This window comes from Papaver somniferum, chromosome 11 (genome assembly GCF_003573695.1).
Source record: "Papaver somniferum cultivar HN1 chromosome 11, ASM357369v1, whole genome shotgun sequence".
Classification (NCBI taxonomy): domain Eukaryota; kingdom Viridiplantae; phylum Streptophyta; class Magnoliopsida; order Ranunculales; family Papaveraceae; genus Papaver; species Papaver somniferum.
Genome location: NC_039368.1, coordinates 82,660,290 through 82,678,597, shown reverse-complemented (window position 1 = coordinate 82,678,597; position 18,308 = coordinate 82,660,290). Strand labels below are relative to the sequence as shown.

The window sequence follows — 18,308 nt, the reverse complement described above, 5'->3', positions numbered from 1 at the left end:
GGCTTCTAAGCCTAAATTTTCAAGCCCAAAATTCTTGCCAAGCCTATAATCTTGTTATCTTGCTACCCTTAACAAGATTTTGCTTCCCCTAAGTATAGTTTCTGGATCAGCCACTGGGGGTCCCTTATGCCAAGTTGGCACATAAGCGCCATATAGTTTTGGTGTACAAATCCGTAGGTAAGACGCATTTTCGCAATTCTACGGTGACAGGGAGAAGAGTTTTCTCGAGTCTCACGGTTCTGAGCCCGCCTAGAAGTTTGTAGGGTGTTGTTTACCCACCTATGGTCCCACATGACTGTCGGATTTCCTCCCGGTAAGCATAGAATTGTGGTAATCCACGTGTGCCCATGGGATGCAAACCTTGTTATTCCACACAAACCCAAATTCTTTACCATATATCGAATTCAGCGATATCTATGGTTATATGTATGTATATTAACCTTTAGAAGTCGGAGGCGATTAACAAACTTAATATTGATCATCAACAACGAATACAAACTCACTACACGGGCAGAATATATTTTCTGGATTGGCAAGAATGAACCCTCGACCTGATGTCAGAGGTGATGAGGATCCTCCTCCTGATATGAACTTAATTAACAATACAAACAATCCAGTCTCTCGTTCTCTTGCTCAAGCTACATCTATCATCGCTCTGCAATCTTTTTCACAATCTAGTGACCGAGAGCTCAAGTTTTATTTTATGGATGAGAAGACTAAAAAAGTTGAAGAATCAAACCTAAAACTTGATTTCTGCTACTTGGATAATGATTATCCGCTCATGCTCTACGATTCTTATGATGGATTGCTTTTACTTAAGAACAAAGCTAACCCATGGAGATCAATTTTTGTCATCTGGAATCCTACAACAGCTGAACAAGTAACCATTACGATGGAAGGTAATTTATACTTTCAAGTATGTGGATTTTATTTCAATCCTCGCAACAACGAATACGAGGTGGGCCTTATATACTGGGAAGATGGAAGTTTTTCGTTTGACATACTAAGTTTTGGATCTAAATTACGAAGAAACATTGGCAGATACGCTTATATGCCCAGGACTGAAAGACCTCCCATGATCATAAACGGGACATTGTATTGGATGGTTGACAAGTTTCGCAGTGATGCTGATGTTGATTGTTCAAATTCAATTATGACATTTGAAGTCGCAACAAATAAGTTAAGTACGATTCAACATGGTGGAGCTCCCTGTGAGGCAGGTTATAATTTTAATTTGATTGGTTATAAGCATGATTATATGCACTTAATAGAGATAGAAGGGCAGTTGGGTTTATGTGTTCTTTTGTCGTATACTGAACTTGTGCTATGGGCTCTAAATGCCGCAACAAATAGCTGGGCAAAAGCACACGCTGTGACCCTTCCCGGATACTCTATGCCGATATATTTTTCATGTTGGCCAAATAAGTTGGATCTGGAGGTTGTGAGGATCGAGAATGGCAAATTGATGGTTAGACAAAAGAACAGGCTGGTGCTCTGGGATTTGGGTTTGAATACACACACGATTGTTGAGAAGAAAGGATTTGAGAATGATATTTTTCGACCGGTGATTCATACTCCTAGTGCGGTCTCTTTGGAGACTGATAGATTGATACAGTTAGACAAGTAATAAAATAGGTTAAATGATCTTGTCAGTAAAGAATTAAACAATTTTACCACTATATTTTAATTTTAAGTTTTTTCAACGTATGCTAGTTTTTTCAATAGTTAAAAAAATATATATATTTGAAGTTTGGTGCATCCCAAAATTCACCTTCTACGTGTTGTGCACCCCAATACTGTGCAAGATTTGATTTGTCTTACAGCAACATTTGTAGATGAATGCCCCCAACTCTACTGCATCCAAAGGATCCCTGACCGAGTAAAAAACTAGAGTATGATACCATATATTTACTTCAGTAATATGAACTTATTCAACACAATCACTGTTGGAAATTAATCAAGATATGGTGATTTGGTTCGTGGATCAACATTGTTGATCCAGTCCAAGTGGATCACTGCTGCAGTTGATGCAGTCAAGTTAGATCAACATATGTTGTTGGCACACTGTGCGATATTTGGAAGTTGGAGTTAACTAGAAGAGTAAGTTGTGTCGGTTGCTTGTTTTAGAGTTTTACTATATTTAGAGTTTCTTTGTGTTTTTAGAAGTGTGCTTTATTTAGAGTTTGTTTTTATTAGGAAAATACTTTGAGTGATCGTCAAGTTTGTGAGACTATAAGTAGGCTAGTGAGCCATAAAGAATTGTACACCAAACTGATTATCAATGTAATCGTTTTTTGCTTTAATTTCGTTTGCGCTCTCCTCTCTTTTGCTCGATCCTACGTATGGTATCAGAGCAAGATGAGAGGAAGAGGGAGGAGAGGAGAGGAGATAGAGTTCGAGAAGATTCATAAGATTTTTCGGTGTTTAAGAATTGTTTTTTGGTTAAAAGAGAAGTTCATTGTTTTTTCGTTTTAGGGTTCGAGAGTTATAAAGAAAAAAAAGGTAGTCCAGTTTTAGGTCATTGCTTCTTTGCCATGGTTATGTGATGTTGCTGATTGTTTGGGTTCATATCAAGGGTTATGATGAATCTTTGAAACAACCAAAGAAGAAGAAAAAGTAGTGAAGTTAGGGTTTTTGTTCGTCGACTGATTTAAGGGTATAAGATGAATTATTAATCCCGAACAGAAGAGTTGAAGGCAGGGAGGAAGCTCGAGTTGTACAAGGACAGGGAATCAAGAGATGGAGTTGGAGTTGCGTGGTTAAAAAAAGAAAGAATGATTTTTGGAAGTCATGAAGAGGCTCGAGTTGGAAGATATTATTGATGTTGTTATTATTTGTTGTACATGGAGCTGTTATAAAGATGGGTGCAGTTGAGAAGATCCCGAGCAAGGTGATGTTTCCATTAATAAGGAGGAAATTCGAAGTTCAGTTAGATTGCTGCCATTAACGATGGATGACGATTATTTAGTTGATCGGTTCTGCTAGTAATGGCAGTGACGATGGTTATGTCTGGTGGTTGCTGCTGTGATGATGAGACGTTGTTTATGTCGTGATGAAGAGAAGAGTATGGCAACGATGGTGGTGATTGTGATTTTGGTCAATGTAGAAGAGTTAAATCGTTGCTGATGTTTGGTAGTGAATGGAATCATGATGTTTGCATTAACGGGAACGGAAAATGGGTCATTTGTCCAAAAAAAATTAAAACATGGTTCAAATGGACGAGTAAAAATTAATATGGGTGAAATGGACAAAAAAAATAGCAAGATGGAACTGGATTCATCGCGGCTTAAACTTAAAAAATAGCAAGGATGAAACTGGATGCATCCTGATATAAATTAAAAATAAGAAAAAATATTTGAAAATGGGTAGGATGAAACTGGTTATGTGCTCGAGAATTAGAAGTTCATGTAAACAAGGAAGAAGTTTTGGGTATGACTTTGGAAGTGATTTCATCGAGAAAACAGAAAAGTGAGTAGGTGATCGATGAAGCGTAGGAAACTTGGGTATGTGAGAAACGGAGTTTGAGCTCAGTTAGGGTTTGTTCTTTAAAAAAAAAAGGAAAGGAAAGGAAAGAAAAAGTGTTATTTGAAGTTTGTAACAGTATGTGATCTGTTACAAAGAAATCACAGTAAAGATTGTTACAGATTAACAGAAGCGTGACAGAAGAATGTCACAGTTTGTGCAGTTGGAATGAGATAAGATGACAACAAAAACATGTGATAGTTTCTAGCAGAGGTGTTGCAGAAAGCAGTTTTTGTGTGTGTTGATGATTGTTGAGGTGGTTTATTGAAGGGTTGCTGTGGCAGAGCTTTGGTTGATTTTGGAAGGTAAAGAAGCTTAAGGTGAGTGGTGTTTGAAGGGTTAGGTCATGGATTCAAAGTCAAAGAAGGATCAAAGTATTGCAAGACTGTTGATAAGAGGGATTGGTACAATTTGATGAAGTTGAATTCGAATTCAAAATCTTAGAATGACAAGGAATGTTGGGTGGATATGTTTGAGCTTAAGGGAGGATGTTGAAGGTTAAGCTCAAACATGGTGATTAAAGAGTTTGTGGCAGAAACTTGGAAGTCTTACAAAGTGTGGCAAACTTTGTGTTAGTTATTGCTTGTGGCAGAAGCACAACAAGAAAAATATTGTGAGAGAATCTTGAAGAACAAAGAAGTGTGAAGGTTTCACACACTTAACTTGACTGTAACAAGAGAAGAAGAAACAATATTAAGGTTATGAAGAAAAGAGAATTAATCACCAAGGGTGATGTGTGAGAAGACAACAAGATTGTAGGCGAGTAAAGTCTATAAGTTGAAGTGGAGCAATCCTAGTGTGGGGATTTGGCTAAGAGTTGAGTGAAAAAATCCCAGTGGGGATTTGGATAGAATTGTGTGAAGTAATCCCAGTGGGGATTTGTCTAGAGTTGTGAAGATATTTCAGTGTGGAATTTGTGTTTGGTTGAGTTGCAGTTGGTGCTGCAATTTGAGAAGAGAATGATCAACAAAAAGAGGTTATAATACCTATGAATTTAGGAGAACATCACAACAATTAACAAGGTTGTGATCCTGAAGATATGGCAACATGTGTACTTTAGAAGAGAAGAAATATTTTGTGAACTGTGTAAAGATCGTTTCTAGACATCACTAACTGTCGGTTGTGACTCTTGTTAAAGTAACATGTGAAGAGAAGATTGAAAGAAGAATATGATCTACAATGCTCGGTGTTGAGTTAAAGATTTTGGTTTTGTGTTTGGTTAACAAGTTTTATAGAGCACAATGAGGTGTTTCTAGCTTGTTAAGGTTTGTGTTCCGCTGCGATGAAGAAGAATGTGAAGTGAGTGTTTGATTATTGATGTGAAGAAGATGAATTGAGTTTGATAATAATGACGAAATTCTGGTATGAGAAAAGACAAGAACGTGTTAACGTTTATCAATGGAAGAAGAGGAATAAAAAAAGATAAAAGACAAGGACGTGCAAACGTTTATCAATGGAAGAACAGGGTTACAGAATTCTCGTTGAATGATATCTTGGTTTAAGGGAGGATGTTGGAAGTTAAACCAAGATAAGGTGATTTGGTTCGTGGATCAACTACAGCAGCTGACGCAGTCAAGTTGGATCAACATATGTTGTTGACATACTGTGAGATATTTGGAAGTTGGAGTTAACTAGAATAGCAAGTTGTGTCGGTTGCTTGTTTTAGAGTTTTACTATATTTAGAGTTTCTTTGTGTTTCTAGAAGTGTGCTTTATTTAGAGTTTGTTTTTATTAGAAAAGTACGTTGAGTGATCGTCAAGTTTGTGAGACTATAAGTAGGCTAGTGAACCATAAAGAATTGTACACCAAACTGATTATCAATGTAATCGTTTTTTGATTTCATTTCGTTTGCGCTCTCTTCTCTCTTGCTGGATCCTACAATCACTAGAAAAAAAGAACTTCAGGTTCGCCTAAACGTGAAAGAAAGGGTAGAACCTTCTGCAGCTGTAGCATCAGGAACCAGAGCACACATGTAGAATAATAAAGATACCCAAGTCTGCATCTGTCAAGGATGTCCAATCTTTTTTTTTATAAGAAAAGCTTAGGCCTATAAAGGCACTAAGAGAAGTACAAAAGAGTTATGTTGGCAATGGTTGTGGATGTACCACTCAACCTACCAGCATTGATCTTACAAGAAAGAGCTAGTTTAAAAGCCTTCATATTTCGACTACGTTGGACAATGCTAAGGTTTAGTAAAACAAAAGATATGGGGTTTATGACCATATTTCTATGATTGTCTTCTTGACTGTTACTTGTTTCATAGTAATTAAGGTGAAATCTTCCTTAAGCAGCTTCATGGTAGAGCAATTTGAAACGATCTAGAATGTCCATTGATTCAGCAGATATTGCAATGTTTGTATGCTGCATCTCTTTGGCCCATTGGAAATCTAGGTCTGCCCCTATTGTGACTCCTCCTTCTCCATAATGTCCTGGATGTCCTCTAGATCCATTGATGTTTCCTGCAAAATCTTTCATAGTTAGAGCAGTGTAATATACAGAATTTTTCAGAATCTTGTAGAGTGCATATACTGATATGCTTCCCAAATCCTTCTTCTGCATTCCAAGTGTAATGAGTATTGACTTGTTGTAAAGCAGTGTCAGCTTCCTCAGGTAAAAGAAGAAAGTTGTTCATGATATGATCTTGCATTGCATGTATTCTATTATGAGTGTACAAGTGATGCTTAATCCTGAGAGAAATAACCCCCACATTAGGCTGAATTTTTTTGAATATAAAGTCACCTCTAGCTTTCCAAATATACCAACAAGTGGTGGCATAAATACTACAGTCAGAGCTAGTGTTTCCAAGTTGAAACAAGGAATTCAGCCAGTCAATGAAGATAGTATTGTTATCAAAGAGAGTATGAGAGGGGCCAAGAATTTCCTGCCACACCAAAGTAGAAGTAGTGAAATTTAGGAACATGTGAGACATGGTTTCTTCTACCCCACTATTGCAAAAAGGGAATATAAGATTGATATAATGAAGTATGCTAGTTGTTTTTGCATTTGTCGAGAGAATTCCATGAGCACATTTCCAGATAAATATTTTAATGACTGGAGCCACATCCATGAATTGCCGGTTGGGATATCATTTATGTAGAGATGACCAATTTTTTCCTTGTACAACTCCTTGACAGAGAACACTCTTGTATCATTGAGGTTCCATATTATTCTGTCTTCTTCAATTGGGTGAGTCTGCAGAGTAACAATCACAGCAGCTTCCTCCATGCTAAAGTAGGTAGAGACTTGAACTTCATCCCAAGTTCCATCTGGAAGATGCAGGGATTTTAGCTTATTAATGTGTTGTGGGAAATGCTGGGGTTTTTGAAGTCTTGAGTTGGTATTTAGAATCCATATATCTTCCCAAATTTTGATCTTTCTGCCATTACCAATCCTCCATGAACAGTGTTGTTGTATGTTGCTTATGCCTTCTAGAATTCCTTTCCATATCCAAGAGTCCCCATCCTTTGATTTTGTATCCATGCTAAGAACATTTCTGCCAAGGAGATATCTGGCATCCATAAGCTTGTACCATAAAGAGTCCTTATCCTGCTCAAGTCTCCATCCAATTTTTGTTATCATAGAGCTGTTGAAAAGTTCCATATTCATGAATCCTAGACCTCCCATTTCTTTTGGCTTGCACATTGTTGTCCATTCCTTAGGGTAATATCCAGAAGGATTTTCAATATTCTTACCCCAGAAGAAGTCCCTTTGGAGATTATTAATGTCTTTGCAGATTTTCTTAGGTACCTTAAAACAGTTCGTTTGGTATATACAAGCTGGAGATATCACAAATTTGATGATTACCTCTCTACCAGCAGGATTAAGAGGTGTATGTTTCCATCATGTGAGTCTCAGCTTTAATTTTTCTACTCCAGGCTTGAAAGAATTTATTTTGCTTTTATGTGCGAATAGTGGTGATCCTAGGTATTTATCACCTAGTTGAAGCACTTGAACTCCCATAGAATTGCTAATTTGAGGAATGAGATATGGATTAGTGTTTTTGCTGAAGAAGACTCCAGATTTATGAAAGTTGATTAGCTGCCCAGATGTGCTGCCAAAAGTCTGCAGAAGCTGCATTATATTTTAAGCTTCTATAGTGTTTGCTTTGCAGAAAATCAAGCAGTCATCAGCAAAGAGGAGGTGGCTGATAGGTGGCGCATGCATATCTTTATCCCATTGATAATGCCCATCTCCTCAGCATGTAGAAGAGTCCTTGAATGGGATTCCATGCAGAATAAAAACAGATAAGGTGATAGAGGATCACATTTCCTTAGCCCTCTAGAGGGTTTGAAGAATTTGTCAGGTGAACCATTGATGAGAACAGCTGATGTGGAGGTTGATATGCATTGATAAATCTCTTTCCACCATTGTTCATCAAAGCCAATTTTCTTCATAATTGTCATTAAGAAGCCCAAGTCCACTATGTCAAAAGCTTTTTCCATATCAATTTTTATTCCCATATTAACAGAGTTGCCTTTTTTTCCTCTTTTAGATCTCATGGTATGTATAATTTCATGACCAATAGCTATGTTGTCAGATATTTTCCTTCCAGGGATGAAAGCAGATTGGTAAGGATATATGATTTTGTTTAGAAAGGGCTTCATTTTTTGAGCTAGAAGTTTAGATATGATTTTGTAGGTGGTGTTACAGAGACTGATTGGTTTGAAATGACTAGGGGAAGTAGGGTTATCTACTTTGGAGATGAGAGCTATGAAGGTGGCATTCATCTCCTTTAGCAGGTGACGAGATAGGAAGAAGTGTTGAACCATTGAGACAATATCATTACCAATGATATCCCAGTTGAGTTTGAAGAAGCTTGGTGGGAATCCATCTGTCCCTGGAGCTTTGTCATTAGCCATACTAAAAAATAACTTTAATTTCTTCATGTTCAGGTTTTCTGTTGAGAGTTGTGTTGTATTCAATAGTTATGGCTAGATGGATAAGGTTGATTATTTCAAAAGAGGGATTTGTTGTTTCAGTTGTTTCCATATGGGAGAAGTGGTTGGTAAAGCAGTCTTTAACCTCTTGATGCTCAATAATCCAGCTACCTTCTTCATTTTGAATAGATTCTATTTTATTCCTTCTTGCTCTGATTTTAGTGGCTCGGTGGAAATAACTTGTGTTTTGATCTCCCAGCTTGATGAGTTGATACTTACTCTAAGTTTTCCAGAATTTCTCTTCTATGTCATGCCAGTTTTTGAGCTGCTTTCTAGCATCAGTTAGAACCCGACCTCTGTCAGTTCTGAAGTAGTGAGTATGTAACCGAGTTAAGTGTTGCTTGCATTCTTCAATGTTGGTTTTGATGTTTCCATAAACTTCCTTGTTCCAGATTCTGATTTGTAATTTGATGTCTTTAAGTTTTCTGGCAATTGAGAAAGCACTTGAACCAGGAGTGACCTATTTCTAACATTCAATAATAATTTTTCTGCAATCAGCATGATCTAACCAGGGACCCAAAAATTTGAAAGGAATCTTATCATTCTTCCAATGAGGATTATAATTTAATAATATGAGGTGATGATCAGAAACAATAGCTAGCATATTTGTGATAGTGGTGTTTGGATAGATATCCAGCCAACTATCATTAGCTAGGCCTCTATCCAGTCTTTGTTCAGTTAGAGCATGGCCTTTTCTCTTGTTTGACCAAGTGAAAGGCAACCAGAGAAACCAAGATCAATGAGATCCAAGTTTTGTAGCTTAGCATTGAAAATAGAAGCTTCATTAGCATCTAAGGGGTTAGTACTTAACTTTTCTGTATCATGCAGAATGAAGTTGAAATCCCCAATAACCAGCCAACGTAAGTTATTGGAAATAGCAGATTTCTCAAGAGTTTTCCAAGAATTTAACTTGGATTGAGTGTCATAGGGATTACCATAGTAGCTTGTAAATAACCAATGGGGGCTATTGGCAATTCTGATTTCAGCACTGATATGGTTTATAGAGCAATATAAAATTTCCAGAGGTATATTGCTTTTCCATATCAAGGCTAATCCACCAGCAGTGCCACTTGCTCCACCTGTATTAACATACCATAAATTGGTGACTCCTAGCTCATGCATAGTTTTCTTGAGTTTATCATATTTTTGTCTAGTTCAGACAAGAATATAATATCGGGGTTTATTTTATTGAGCATGTCATTGAGGTATATTTTAGCATCGCTGGTGCCCAATCCTTGACAATTCCATGCTAAGGAAGTGAAGAATTGCCAAAAATATGACATTGCTGGATACTTAGAGATAGGTCTTCTAGTAATACTATCATAATGCTTATGAAGCAAATCATGCACAGAGGAGAGAATATGGTAACAATTTAAGTAATGGCAGCAAAATTCTAGGTTGAGATTATATACCCTTGTTCTAGCAGCAGAGCAATCCAAAGAGCCATTAGCCAAGAGGTTGTGGTAGTTCGCCATCTGCTCCTGAGTAAAGTAAGTCTGATCCTTTGATCTTTTAGCACTTGACATATCCATGTTGTTTAGAGCAGTATTTTCTTCATTTGGGGAATCCTTCTTTCTCTTAGTATCAGTGGAAGGGGTAGATGAGGTATTGAGGGGAGTATTATCAGGATTCTAAAAATGATGATCCTTTTTCTTGGCCTTTCAGGCAGCTTTCTTATTCTTAGTTGCTTCAACTTCCATATTAGCTTTGATCTGAGCTAAAGTAGGAAGGGAGTGAGTAGGGAAGTACTTCGGGGTATTGATGACTTAGAAGAATTGCTCAGCAGCAGCTAGATCAGCAGCAGAAGCGGGCTCATCATTTTTACTCAAGATGTTGTTGTTGGAATTATTTCTAGCAGCAGCTTTCCACTTTGGAAGTTTTTTCTTGTAAGATCCAGCAATCTTTTTTACCAAGTCTAATCTTTTGTTTCTAATTTGACATGCTAAGACATCTGGGTGAGGGGAGTCAAGAGCTTCAACAATAGGGGGCTGGGCTCCAAGGATGATATGATTGTTAGGTGTAGAAGCAATGTTTGCAATTGACTTTTCAAGCTCCAACCTTTTAGCAATTTTCATTTTTTCTTCAAACACAACATCTATATCATCATCAGAAGGGTTTGTGGATGAGGGGTTGGTAAGTGATGGTAATCTGGATTGTTTTGTCTAGGGGTTATAGGCACACTCTAACCAGTGAGATAAAGTAGGTGTTTCAAAAGCTTCTATTCCAAATTTAAGAGATCTAGTTACATTGATAGTAACTTTTACCTCCACATTTTTCTCAAATCTGTCTCTACCATAAGGTTTTTTTGAGCCTTGGTAAACACCATTTGGTTGAATGATGTTTGGGATGTCTGGTATTATGTGAGTGGGGATTCTCTTGATTAGAAGCCAGATCATGACCTTAGAGAACAATTCTTCATCAATGATTTCAGGTCTCTGTGCAGGTACTCCCACTAGAACCATTAGCTTAACAAATACCCCTCCGGTGCCTCTATTCCTCAAAGTAAAGGAATCTTCTTCATTAGTGGTTCTAATGATGTAGAAGTTTCTTCTTCTATTCCATATTTCCATCTCAATTCTGCCAATCATTTCCCAGTGAGCGTTGATAAAGTTGCTAACTCTGGATGTTTGAAAGCAGATATTACTACAAAGTTTGCCAATGAAGCATCCTTTCCAATCCTGTACTTGCTTGGTTTTGATGTTCTTAGAGTTGATGAAGACTTTTGGGAACAAATCCTCAGGTATGGTCAAGGTTGTTTTCATTTTCTTTACCAGATTCTCAATGGAAAGTGGGTTAGAATTGGAGGAGGAGGCCATTAGAGTGAGATTATGAGACCAGAGAAAGAAATAAGTGAGAGGTTTATGTTCACTTGGTTTATGATGGATAGAGAACAAGGCAGTGAGGGTGATGTTGATGTGACTAACTTTAATTTGAAAAAAATTCACGAGATAACTTTGGGCCTTGTCATAATTGAAACGGATAGCAATTGCAGTGAAGATGCTTTTGTAGTTGTACTTGTGCTTTGGGATAACAGCTAAGGGCTTGTTGACTTGGTCGACCATGGCTAATGGCACTTTGTATTGCGACCTGTCAAATATCATAATATTGAGTACTAAATCTTTAGTAAAAACTGAATGTGAATAAGTTTGGGTTGTTCTTACCCTTTTGTCGTGTTGCACATTTACCTCTTTGCCGATTACTCTTTTTGTGCCAAAAACTGGTGAGGAGGGGGTGCCTGGAGTAAAATTATTTATAACACCGTGTCTCTTTGAAATGGATACCCAGGTGGATCAATTCTCGCGTGAAGAGACCATTGAATTTTGTCCAAGCTCCGACCCGAATTTATGGTAGGTTTATAACTGTCAAGTGTCTGACGCCGCTTCGCATGAGCCAGTAAGAAGCAGTTGCTTTTTCTAGACCAAAATAAGTAACTAGTAGGCTTGCCACTTTGTAAAATCAAGTGGTACTAATCTCTAGGGCATTCGGCCAGAGTTCTACAAGAGAAGATTAACGGTTGTGATGTGGAGACTGTTGCTCTTCCCAGCCAAGATAAAAGCAAGGAAGCAGAAGTTCTTTCAGTTTCTCATTTCGTTTTTCCAAAGCAGAACCCAGCAAATTTACATTTTTCTATGACGAGAGAAGTTCCGAAGATGAATCAGAAATTGGATTCCAGTGATAGAAAATGCAATCAAGAGAATCCTGATGGAATTCAGAGTGGACTGAGGAAGCCTAGGCTGAATCTGCCCAATTACCAGGTAATAATATATGATTTTCAAGAATATTTTGTTAATTATTTGAGTTCTAGAGAGAGGTTTGTAAGAATGTATATTGTTTTTGACCAGAAAGTGTCGGAAGTTGGTTAAAATATTTTTTCACCATTTTACTAGGTTGATGCGGTTAATGGGATCATAGTTCCTCCAGAAAGGCTTGGATGAAAGTTGCAGGGGAGTGAGAAAAGGGTTGCTTGTGAAGGTGATACTGGTGTTCCGGTTACAGGTGAGAGGCCTGGGAATGGAGTAGGTATGCGGGCAGTGACTGGGAATGAATTTCAAAATCAGCAGAGAGAACATGCACATCCGCATGCAACAGGCAGGCAGCAACCTGGGATGATGGGAGTCAAGGATGGATGGGTGTTGTATGCGTTTCGTCCCCTTCGAGGACGGTTTGTAGTCAATGAAGGGGTTGTTTTGGTGGGGGATCAACGGATAGTTTGTGGAGGTGCTTGAAAAGGGTTCTTTGCATCTCCAGTTCCTGAGGATATGATAGCCCAGATCCATGAAAATGACGCCATCCCTCTCCCAAATGAGGCAGTAATCTTCCCTAACCTGTTTATGCTGGCTCCAGAGATACGACAAATGGCTGCAGATGCTGCCGAAATTGCTAAGGCATGCTTTGGAGAAGTGACTCAGCCTCATGAGGTTCCAGCAGACGAACATTTGCATGTTCCAGAATCTAGCACTCCTGCACCAAATTTCTCTGCACCAATGCCAAAGTCCACTACAACACAAGCTGCAGAGAAAGCTACAAGTGCATCTGGGTATGCAAGGACTAACTAAACAGGTAGAATTCAAAGCAATATTCTGAGAGAAATGAGGGTTAATTAGACTGCAGTGAACTAAAATTTCTTTTTGGGTAATAGTTATTTTGGTACAGAAAACTTTTTTGTTGTTAAACAAACAAGTGGTGTTTAAAATTAATGATGATTTTCTGGGTTTTATTATAAGAATTTTGAGCATGCTAGCAGTATTAGTGAATAGGGGGTTAGTGCACATCTTTCCAAGATTTGAATTACAGATTATCCCATAGGCATTTCTGACAATACTAACATGTCTGAGGTAGTAGGAGAATTTTGAGATAAAATCACTTAGATTTTGAGATTGTAGGTCACTAAGACTTTGAGGATGTAGGTTACTTAAATTTTGAGGATGTAGGTCACTTAAATAGAAGATCAAACCAAAACAATAGAGATGCAGAGAGCTTAAAGAGAGATACATACCAGAATGAAGAGTAGAAGAATCCAAGAGTCTCACTCATTTAAGCTTGTGGCCTAATTTCCTCAGAAAGCATTGAGAAGATTGAAATAGAGTGCAATTGTAGTGAGTTTGATGTCCATGAGTTGAGTAGAGGGCCAATTGAAAGTTGAAATTGTTGCTGATGTTGCTGAGAGATTGCTTCTGAGGTTCATTACTTGTGGGCAAGTCTTCATCAGAGAGTACAGTGTCATGGTGCTTGGGATTAGAGGTACTGAAATTGAAGTAAACATCTGAAAATCGATGCTTGATTTGCTAGATGGGGGGTCTTTTAGGCTCCTTAAAGTTGAAGCAAATTCTTAATCTTTCTTTATTTGAGTCAACTTCTGGGTATTGTTCGTTGGTGTTGAAATTGGTATTGAGATTTTTTGAGAATTCTTCTTGGAAGGGAAAATCCAGCTTCCAGACTAGACTAATTAGTGATTTGGGTGTTATGTGTGATGTGTGTGTTGTGTGTGATTTGTGAGATTAGTCTCATCTCTTCTTTTTCAGTGATTTTGTGATACGTGTGGCGTGAGTGATTGATGCAATTGCAGTGACACTGACTCAGATGACTTGAATTAGTCATTAGAACTTAGTAGATGATCGAACTTAGCATTTGGAGAAGTAGTTGAACATTCCGGTAGAAAAGCTGGTGAGAGCAGACCGTTGGAACTAGTTGTTGAGCGAAGAGGACAAGAAAAACGGCTAGTTTTGGCCGGCAAGAGGGAGAAATCAGGGAGGGAGGGGAGAGGGGAGAGCTAAAATTAGATAAGGATGTCCAATCATAGACTCACATTTTGGCGTGATACATGTATTAATAAAGAGTCCAGTCTCAAACGAGATTTTATTCACATCATTCTGAGCTTGTTTAAAAACTCCAGTCACATGAATAACAGGGCATTACGATTGTTGCTCCAAACAATATTACACCACCTTCCATTTTATAATCAACATCTCCACATACTGACAATAATCACCCTCCCAAATTAAGTGGGTAGTTTCCATCTCAAACATGACTCGCCTTGAAATAAATTCCCTAACTACAGTATATATTACATTATGCAGCTGCAGATTGCTTATCATCGTGATCCTCAAGATTCAGTGCATGCAATAGCTTAGGCCAGGATTCTAGGATTCCTCCCGGTAATTGGAACTCTAATAACTTCCCTCTACTGCGGTAGAACTCCTCCACAGGCTGGCTCTGCAGGACCAATACCATTGTAAAAATCAGATGGTCCAACCATACAAGCAAGTTTCCCCAAGGGCATTTAAATGGCTTCTAAAAGGTAAACAAAAAGACAACTCAGAAAGTAGCTATTGAAGACTAATACCATTTCGTTATATATACGGAGTCGCTCTTTCACAACTTCTTCTGTATCATCAGATCGAGTTATGAGCTTTGACTCACAACCTGCTGGTGGGAGAAGAGGAGCCATGTACATCCCAGGGCTTCCGTTTTCCGCTTTGATATCAATAGTGGCAAGATTGTAGTTCCCACCACATTGGCTGCATTTTCTTCTTCCAAGGCATTTCGAGAGTATGACATCTTCTCGAAGCTTCAAGTTAATCACCATGTCAATGTCTGTCACACCCTCGAGTATTTCCTAATAACACAAACCAAAAGAAGAAAAGAAACAAGGTAAGCCCACAGAACATAAATTTGACAACACCGAAGTATATTGCAACAGGTTCCGGAATCCATTTGCTCTTCAAAGTAATATTTAGATCAACAATATAAGTCCCCAACCAAAAGGATGGTTCACCAATGACCTGAGTCTTGTATATGATCTATACCACTTGATGCACACGCTTGGTTTACTTTAAAAGAGGCAAGTCAAAATTACCGCCAACGTGATTTTGCTAACATGTATATTAGAGACAAAAATTGTTTCATGTGTTACATAACCTATAGAGTGCAACCAGCATAGTATCAATGATTTGGAAGGTAGTAATTTCACAAGGAATAAACAAGGCCAATATAAACTTGGACATGCCTTGTCTTTATCATCGCAAGGATGCTCACCGCTTGTCTAACGGTTCGTGGGAAACCATCGAGAATGAATCCTGATTCACCATTACCTTCTCCAGTTTCAAGTCGTTTAGACAACAGGAGAAAAATAATGTCATCCGATAACAATTTCCCTTGGTTTACAATCTCTGAAAGCTGCCCAAGAAAAAGAATAATGTAAGACAAGAAAAACAAATTTCTAAATAGCATTCTGTCAAAATATTCAAGCAGGAATATTATGCCAAGACATAATTAAGATGAATGGCACGCTCAGGGTTCAGACATACAAAGGGCACACACCTAGTAACCTTCACTAATAATGTCAAATACCATTCTTCACGCAATTTCAGCTTTAAAGAATACAACATGAAGGAGATAGCAATTGCACATCCGTAAATAAGCAATTTGCTCCTTATCAAATTGATCCTCATACATAGAAAACCAAAAACCATGTCTAAAAGGCCTGAACTAAAATTAAGAAATCAGGCTTTGCCTTTAGTTATAGAAAGAAACATAATTTTCAAACGCACCAAAGCGATGCCAACCATTACAACAATACCAAAAGAGAGTTATATGGCTTCCTCAAAGAGATCAAACAGTAAAAAAATAGACTAGCATGCATGCCTGAGGACTTCCCAGATAGTGATCAATTAGTCGAAATAACAATCCTCAACAACATTAGTACTTAAAGTTTCTTGAGTTAACCATTATAACCAGCCATACTCCCAACTATTTCTAGAACATTCCCACAAAACCATAAATCACTTATTCGTTGCCCATCCAGATGAATATTGAAGAAGCAAAAACAACAAACACTTACAGTAATTGAGCCCCTTTTGCCATAAGTTTTCTATTGTGGGCAAGCTTTTATGACAAGCTTGCCACATAAAGACACGATAAGCTTTCCACCTCAATCATAAATTCTTGACTTCCAAATTCTCTCAAATTGAACCCAAAATTTCAAAATCAGAACCCTAAGTAACTAATTTACAATCCATAATTCACCTAAAAAATTGTGTACAAAAATTGAAAAAAAATCAAAGAAAGAAGATCACACCAATAAACAACATGCAATCAATGAATCAGTAAAATTCAAATTTAATCTAAAACGAATCAAATTTTTTTTGAACAAACCTGTTTAGAAAGAGGACCAGAAGAAGAAAGTTCTTCCCTAACAAGATCACCAGTAGCTATATGAGGAACGTTAAGTAGATTTGATAAACGACCAGCATAAGTACCTTTACCAACACCCGGACAACCTAAGAATACCCAATGAACATTTCTATCCTTCGGATTACTATCTCCATCTCCTCCTCGATTAAATAGCTGAAGATTATGATCAAGGGATTGCTGTTTATAACCTTCTTTAATCACAGACTTATTTATTGCTGTTGCTGATGAGAAATTTCTGAATTGTTTAAGCGATTTTGATAAATGTTTTAAAGTCGCCATGAAAGTATAAACAAGAAAAAATTGAGTTGCAGAGAAATAGAGAGCGTGGACGGTGGAAGTCTTTCTCCCTTTCCAATAAACAATGAATCACGAGTTCAATTTTGGTTATCTCCACCCAAATTATAGTTCCTGAAAAAACAAGATTTATTGAGTCAGCCCAATTTTTTGGGATACTCATGTGTCGGATATCAGGAACCGATAGAAGGTTTTGCTTTCAATCGCTTTCTGAAACCTAACCAATGAATGAGATTATGGAATATGCTCTCTTTGGGAAAGTGATGATTTTGAATCTACTAGAATCTTTAGGAAATGCAAGCTGTGGACAGGTATCTCGATCACTTTAACTGCAGCAATGGAACATTGCTAGCTGCTGCCGCGCCATGCCTTTCATTAATTAGCATCAACAAGTACGCACGAGCTGCCTGTTTGGAGGTGTGTGTGGACGGCCAAGGAGAAGCATTGGGAACTCTATTATTTGTGTTAGCTAGGCAAGCTTTTCTACTCAATTTGTGTTAGCTATGCAAGCTTTTCTGCTGGAAACGATTGTACTGTACTTGGTTTAGTTTTCTTAATCCAATCCATAATTGCAAGACACATAATTAGTATCCACGGGAGGATTTTTTTTTCTCTCAAATGGGTTCAAATCGATCTTCAGACTCGCACCATGTTTGTTTCTTTTTTTTGGATCTGATTTATCTAGATCCGACTATACCTGACTTACCTGAATCTAACTTAGAGTCTATTTGTTTTTTGCTAATTGGTGTCTGGATCTGTCTCTGTCCCCAACTCGGCCCGAGTCAGATGTCAAATCTTTTGCTTTTCCATTTGAGTCAGATCTGACTCGTGATCTGAGTCAGCCCTAACCCCAGACTCAGAGCCGTTTGAGTCAGGTAATAAAATACCCCTGACTCATGGTAACAACTTACGGACTCATATATTTTTGAGTCAGATGAGTCAGACCTGACTCAAAAAATAAACATATTGAGCCAGATCCAGATGAATCGGGTGATTTCAGTCAGATCCAGATGAGTCACGAGATTTCAGTCAGAACTAAATTAATCAGGTGAGTCAGGAGAAAACAAACATGTTGTTTGTTTTTTGAGTCAGATCTGACTCAAAAACTTACAAGTCAATCATCTGCATGATTTTTAAAATCGTGTGATTCACGATTCGAATCGCACGCTTCATTTCCTACCAAATCTATTCGAACCTGAGACTTCTGGTGTCAGACGCAAAGCCTCCAACCAATGTTCCAACTTGGTTGTTGGTGCTAATACTCGATATATTTTATACTTATAATAATTATTCATCATAAATCAAACCTGAGGATTTATTTTGTATGGTTCAACGATATTTATAGGCATACATTTACGATTT

The 18,308-nt window shown here is 37.8% G+C and overlaps 2 protein-coding genes across 2 annotated transcripts; one reads left to right on the top strand and one right to left on the bottom strand.

Moving 5' to 3' along the window:
• Positions 1–538: 538 nt before the first annotated feature.
• Positions 539–1,627, top strand: LOC113324691. Its single transcript, XM_026572988.1, has one exon. It carries the CDS (start codon positions 539–541, stop codon positions 1,625–1,627), a length of 1,089 nt encoding a protein of 362 aa, XP_026428773.1.
• Positions 1,628–14,283: 12,656 nt separating this feature from the next.
• Positions 14,284–17,023, bottom strand: LOC113320422 (adenylate kinase 1, chloroplastic-like). Its single transcript, XM_026568336.1, has 4 exons — positions 16,614–17,023; positions 15,495–15,635; positions 14,803–15,075; positions 14,284–14,672 (listed from the first exon to the last, which is right to left on the bottom strand). The coding sequence occupies exons 1-4, from the start codon at positions 16,929–16,931 to the stop codon at positions 14,529–14,531; spliced, it is 876 nt and encodes a 291-aa protein (XP_026424121.1). The 5' UTR covers positions 16,932–17,023; the 3' UTR covers positions 14,284–14,528.
• Positions 17,024–18,308: the final 1,285 nt, after the last annotated feature.